Source organism: Coptis chinensis, chromosome 5 (assembly GCF_015680905.1).
Source record: "Coptis chinensis isolate HL-2020 chromosome 5, ASM1568090v1, whole genome shotgun sequence".
Classification (NCBI taxonomy): domain Eukaryota; kingdom Viridiplantae; phylum Streptophyta; class Magnoliopsida; order Ranunculales; family Ranunculaceae; genus Coptis; species Coptis chinensis.
The window spans coordinates 1200219-1207321 of NC_141460.1; the positions used below are offsets into that span (position 1 = coordinate 1200219).

Below are 7103 nucleotides of genomic sequence, written 5' to 3' on the forward strand. Positions count from 1 at the left end.
CAGCATTTTCTACCAACTCAGCACTGCCAACTCAACATTTTCGTTTTTTTTTTAAAGTGACTGAAAAATAAATTAATAATTTTTTTTGAATTAATAAATATATAAAAAGAATAAATTAATAATTATATAATAATAATAAAATCATTATATAAAAATAAAGAAATATATAAATAAAATAAATATTTTATTTATTATATATATTTGAAAATTATCAAAAACTATAAATAATAATAAAAAAAAAATATTATAATATAAAAAATATATAAATAAAGAAATATATATAAATAATATATTATTTTATTTATTATATATATTTGAAAATTATAAAAAAACTATAAATTATAAAAATATATTATAATATAAAAAATATATATAACCAAAGAAATATATAAATAATATATTTTTTATTATATATATACAAATATTTTTTTATATTATAATATTTTTTTATTATTTAAATTTTTTTGTAATTTTCAAATATATATAATAAATAAAATTATATATTTTTATATATTTTTTATTATTATTTATAGTTTTTGATAATTTTCAAATATATATAATAAATAAAATAATATATTATTTATATATTTCTTTATTATTTATATAATTATTTTATTATTATTATATAATTATTAATTTATTCTTTTTTATATATTTATTAATTCAAAAAAAATTATTAATTTATTTTTCAGTCACTTTAAAAAAAAACGAAAATGTTGAGTTGGCAATGCTGAGGTGGAAATGCTGAGTTGGTAGAAAATGCTGATGTGGCATGCCAAGTGAAAAATACAAATAAAACGAAAATGAAAAAACAATGATACATCATCACTTAACTGACGGAACCTAACATATTGCTATTTTTGTGAAATCGGGCATAGTACATTGTATCGTTTGTGAAAAAAAATTCTATGTTGATACAAGTGTTAATAGGACCTAAGTACATTGCATATTTCTGCATTTATACCTATATTAGTATAAACCTCTAACTGGAGATGCGAGGTGTGGAAGAAAAGAGTACCTGAATGCCTCCTTGCTTCGCTTACAAATAGTGTCTTGTTTACGCATGCTCAGTGTGTATAACAAATTAGAACACTGAAAATTTGAAGAAATGGAAAGTTTGAAACAACCCTGAGGAAATCAGGCAATTTCAGAGAGGGCCTTAAGTGTGCTTTCGGTTTGGTAGCAGCCGGGACAAACTTCGAGTTCCGGGCCTTTAGGCACGCGAGTGGCTTCGTTTTGGGCGCAGTGCTCTCGGGACTTGTCGGATGTCCAAGTTTTTGAAGGCGAGTGCCCGTGTATTTTCGTGAGGAAAATTTAAGTGCTGAAACGGACAACCACAGTATAAATCAAACAAGGGTGGGTGGGTTTAATGGGACTTAGAAAAGACTAATCATACTACGAAACAATGCTAAATGGGAACTAAGATGACAGATGGCAGCGGCGCCATTTGATATTTACTCTAAAACGCTAGTTTTATCAAAGAATAAAGCTCGCGAGAACTCTAAACGCTAGTAAAACTAAAATAATAACTGTTTGCTATTAAGCTTTATCAAAGATTCTACTCTCAATCCTATTGAGATATAGTGGAGTAGATGATTCGTTCCACTCCTAGTTCTTTAACATGAGATGTTTCATAACCTAATCAGTCTTATCGAAAGTCTATGAGAGTGAGAGATTTACGACTTATACTACGATGCAAATACGCATAACAAGATACTAACCATAATTGATTCAAACTACGGAAATACTAAGTTGATTCTATAATAAGGAATTAGGGAGGATTGATTCCACCTTAATTCAACTTAATTTACTAACGATGAATCGTCGTAACCCGAATTGAACTGCTTCGCAGAACAATTGGTTCATCCTAATCCCTAATTATACATGGCATTTCTACCAGTTCATAACTAGCATGTGAACGATCAAACCCATTCTCATGGTGAACTAATCGTTTCTAGAGTGGAAAGGAATTTACGACTACTCTACGCTAATCGAGAATCAAGCTTTCATCAAGGTTTCTCAACCCCCTCTAATGGAGGTTTAGCCGAGAATCATTACGCTATCCTTTCCGTATGAAATTGAATACGACATAATAGAAAGATTCTAACTTTATGCAATTTAACTAAACAATAATCCAACCCAAAATCAATAACTACGAAATGAATAACAAATAATAAATGAAATTAGATCTAACAAATTTAACTGACAAAATCGAATTTGATCAATAATAAACTATTTTATTTATCTAATCAAGAAATAACAATATTCAATACTCTAATTAAAACAAGAAGAACAACTAAGAGTAAATTTAACTTCGATATTGATGCTAAGGGTAAAACTTCGAAATGGCTACTCTTATTAAAACTAGATCTAGAAGCTATTCTAATGGCTACTTTTTATCCTAAGCTACTCTATATCTTCAGAGTTAAGTCTTCTTTATTGATATGGAGGAAATCAGATCCAAAATCGTGCATGGGCTTGGAGCCATGTTTTGGGCCGAAAAATCGGGCCCAAAACCCAATTTCTTCAGTCCAAAAAGGGCTCTTCAGCTGGATTCGGCTTCAAAAGACATTTAGTCCACTTATGCTCCTCTGATTGAGCCAAAGCTTGGACCATTGGAAATCTCTTTCTGAGCCGGTCATTTTGACATAAGGTAGGCCCAATTCCAAGGTCTGAGTCCAAAGATACGGTCTTCGGAAGTTCTACTGACTTTGTGCACTGTTTCTGCCCGCGTGGTCTTTGACTTTCAGCTTTTGACCGGGCTTTACAAAGGCTTTTTCTCCTTGAATCTCGACTTTTAATCATAGAACTTCTTAGCAACCAACCCTTGCTCCTTTATCTCGCCAAAGTGGCACGCGTTACTTATAATTGACTTTTATCGCTCAGAATACATAAAACATGTAATCAACATTAACTCTTATTTATTACTTGCATAATTGGTCTAAAAATATGATTGTTAAGGGGTTAAAACTACAGTTTTGGGATCTTATCACTGCTACTGACTCCTGTTTGATGTGTTGGAGAAATTGCATGCTGCAATTCTGTTGAACCATACAGTTGGCAAGGGAAGTTGACACTGTAACAAAATTTGAGACTTTTTATTGATTTTTATGTAGATGTTGGTTTTTAAGCTGATAATTGAAGATGTTACTCTAAGTTTTTTTTTTTATGAAAATAAGGTTGTTAGTGCTTTTTAAGTGTTTGATTCATGGATTGTTTTTCTACAAATTGAGCTTGTAAAAGTTGATGTGTAGTTTTGTGATTGCATTTTGGGAATTTTCTTTCATAGAAATCTAAGTTGCAAAAAAATTTGCTTAGCAGATTATTTTTTGTTAAGTTTGCTGGCTTTGGAGTCCGGTTATTGTCGAGCTATCATTTTAATGAGAGTAGCATGGTCCTGATTATTCAACCCTTCTTTTGTGTTTTTGTTGATTGCTTTTTTTAGGGACCAGGTACTGACGATATTATTATATGTTCTAACCTTCTCCATTTGAAATCTGTACATGATGCACTCTTTTATATATAATATTTACTTGTGGTCATTCCTATGTAATTTCAGCTATTTTCAAGTCTTTGATTAAATTCTAGAAATATGATTAAAACTTATCTTAGGCATGTGTTGCTGTTTGAAGTGAAATAATTGTGACATCAGTGATTTAATCATCAACCAGTATATTTTGTTTCTCTTTCATAGCCAGCATTACCCGTGTTTCCAAAATAGTTGATGTGCCATGGCCGTGTCTTGCGTCTCTATTTTGCATGTTTTCATTCGAGGTCCATCATTGGGTCTCATCTGTAGATCATGTTTTCAGATGATACTAAGGCGAAAACCATTTGTAGATTGTAGATTTTAATGGATGATACTAAGGTGAACCCCTATAGTGGGGGTGGTGGTAATGGTATTAGTGGCAGTGGCATAAAAGAGGAGGATGGACAGGAGGCCGAGGAGTCGAAATGGAGATGTTGGTCTCCCTAAAGCCATCCTGCTTTAGTTTGAAGTCTAAGATTTTTTATTTTGGATTTTTTGATAGGGAAAAGAAATGAAAGAGCAGTAGCCATTTTTTGGCTGCTAAAGAGAAGGTTTAGGGGAAAGGTTAAAGAATGGTTCATAAAAAGGGAAGGAGAGAGTGTGAGTAAGATTGTGAGCAATAGCCTTAGTACTTTGTATATATATTCAAGGTTTGATTGTGTATTATGTTAGATCAAATTGATAGATTACACAATGTGCTTGTTTAACCCCCCACATGTCTAATTTTGCAGAATGTCTCGGCCAATTCAGAAAGAGTGGATGAATGAATTGGATAGATTTGGAGATGTGTACAAACAAGGGGTGGCTGATTTCATTCAATTTGCGACTGTGAACAACCGCGACTCGACTACGTGTCCTTGTCCTTGTAGAGAATGTCGAAATGGAAAAAGCTTTGCGTTTGGTACAATCTTTAGACATTTGATTAGGTACGGGATGGATAAGAATTATCGTGTATGGGTTTTACATGGTGAGAACCCATATACGGATCCGGTGGTAGAGCCAGTGATTGAAGAAGAAAACACTGAGGTTGGAAGGCTTAGGATGAGGAATTTTGTTGATGCTTCTTATGGAGTGCATGAAGTAGTTGCAGGTGATTTGAATGAGGATGAAGAAAATCATATGGGGGATTTTGAACCACCACCTGTTCTTGAGCCTAATTTGGGGAAGAGGTACAACGAATACAAGAAAATGGCAGAACAAAAGCTATACCCTTCATGTGAGGCTCCCGTTACTACACTTTCAGCAGTTGTTGACCTTCATAACTCGAAGAAGAAATATGGTTGGTCGGGAACTAGTATGTCTGCACTTTTGTCCCTTTTGAGGATATGGTTCCCAGAAGGATTTACTTTGCCATCAAAGTACCCTGTAATGAAAGCAATGCTGAAAGATCTAGGAATGAAAGCCACAAGTATCGATGCATGTGAGAACAATTGTATGTTATATTGGAAAGATGATGCTAAGTTAACGGACTATCGTCAGTGTAAAGCACCCAGATACAAAGTGAAAGAAGGAAAGATGGGTAAGAAAGAAACAAAAGAGCTGAATAAAGTTTTGAGACATTTTCCCTTGATTCCAAGGCTCAAGAGGTTGTACATTATCCCATGGATAGCGAACAAAATGACATGGCACGACCGAGCTACACCTTCTTTTGATCATATGCGACATCCCATCGACTCAATCCAGTAGAAAACATGTAAAAAGAGTTGGCCTAATTTTGCTCAGGAAGGGCAAAATGTTTGGCTTGGAATTGCAACTGATGGTTTCAATCCCCGTGGAATACAATCCATTAGCTACAGTTGTTGGCCTATTTATTTGGTACCTTATAATCCCCCCCCCCCCCTTCTTTATGTATGAAACCAGAGTTCCAAATGATGTGTTTGCTGATACCTGGGTGGAAGGCACTGGGTCAAGATATCGACGTTTTTCTTCAACCATTGTAAGAGGAGTTGGAACAGTTGTGGAAGGAAGGGGTGCTGGCTTATGACATGCATAAAAAACAGCATTTTACTTTGAAAGCTATGCTAATGTGGGGTATTCATGATTTTCCTGCTTTTGGAAACTTAGTGGGATGTTTAACACATGGTTACAAAGCATGTCCGATTTGTTCAGATAACACTCAATCGATATATCTTGACCATGCAAAGAAGATTGTTTACACAAACTATCACCTTTTTCTTCCATTGGGTCACCCGTTTCGGTCAGGCAAATACTTGGGACTTAGGATTGAACAGTTGAACATTGCTCCATGATAAACGTAAAATTTGCTTAATGATACTCACGAATAAATGATAAAATTCAAACGCAAGTAAAACTAAACTTATACGAAGACAGTGTTTATCAAAGATTTCTACTCTCGAATATATCGAAATAGAGTGGAGTAAAAGATTCGTTCCACTCCTAGTTCTTAGTATTCGATGTTTTCTACGACTATCAATCCTACCAAAGTCAATGAGAGTTTTACGAAGGGAATTATACTACGATGTGAATTCAAATAACAAGATACTAACTATAATGATTCAACTACGAAGTGCTACGGAATACTAAGATTTGAATCTAGATAAAGAATTAGGGGGGATTGAATCCACCTTGAATCCAACTTAATAAACTAGCATAGATTGTTGTAATCTAATTCTTACATTCTTACAATAAGAGTTGGTCGTTATAATCCCTAATCAATATTGGAAATCTCTACCAAATAATGACTAGCATGTGAGGAAGTCCAACCCATTTTCATGGCGAATCAACAACCATCTAGAGTGGAATAGACTCTTACAACGATTCTACACTACACAATCAAGTTTTCATCAAGGCTTCATCAAACCCCTCTAATAGAGGTTTAGCCTTGATTCATCAAACTATCATTTCCATATGAAATTGAATAAGACATAATATAAAGATTATAACTTTACTATATTAAACAACTAAGAAATGAATAACAAACAAGAATCAAAATTAGATCTAAGCAATTTTAAATAACAAAATCGAAATTATCAAGAACTAACTATTTTTATTAATCTAATGAAAGAATAACAATGATTCAATAATCTAAATTAAAACAAGGCATGAAAACTAATTAATTAACTAATTAAAATTCTCAAAACTAGATCTAGAAACTATGCTCTAATGGCTACCTTCTATCCTAAGCTAATTGATACTTAAGAGCTAAGTCTTGTGTGTGCAAATGGAGGAGACCAGATCCACATTTTCGTGCATGGGCTGAGGATCCAGGTTTTGGGCTGGAAAATCGAGCCCAAAGCCCAATTTCTTCAGTCCACAGGGCCCTTTTCAGCTGGCTATGATTTCAATAGACTTTTCATCTACTTCTACTCCTCTGATTGGGTCAAGGTTTGAACCATTGGAAATCTCTTTCCGAGCCAGTCGTTTTGACATAAAGTACGCCCAATTTCGAGGCATGGGTTCAAAGATACGGTCTTTGGAAGTTCTGCTGACTTTTGTGTGCTGTTTCTGCCCGCTTTGACTTTGATTTTTTAGCTTTTGACCGGGCTTTACAAAGGCTTTTTCTCCTTGAATCTTGGCCTTTAATCATAGAACTTCTTAGAAACCAACTCTTGCT

General features: G+C 33.8%; 1 protein-coding gene across 1 annotated transcript; it reads left to right on the forward strand.

The window, feature by feature from the left end:
• The first annotated feature begins 4261 nt into the window (after positions 1-4261).
• Positions 4262-5215, forward strand: LOC147496196 (uncharacterized). Its single transcript, XM_086561175.1, has one exon. It carries the CDS (start codon positions 4262-4264, stop codon positions 5213-5215), a length of 954 nt encoding a protein of 317 aa, XP_086417301.1.
• Positions 5216-7103: the final 1888 nt, after the last annotated feature.

Bases quoted from the DNA above. Each gene is read 5' to 3' on its own strand.
- LOC147496196 (XM_086561175.1), top strand. From the start codon at position 4,262: ATGTCTCGGCCAATTCAGAAAGAGTGGATGAATGAATTGGATAGATTT.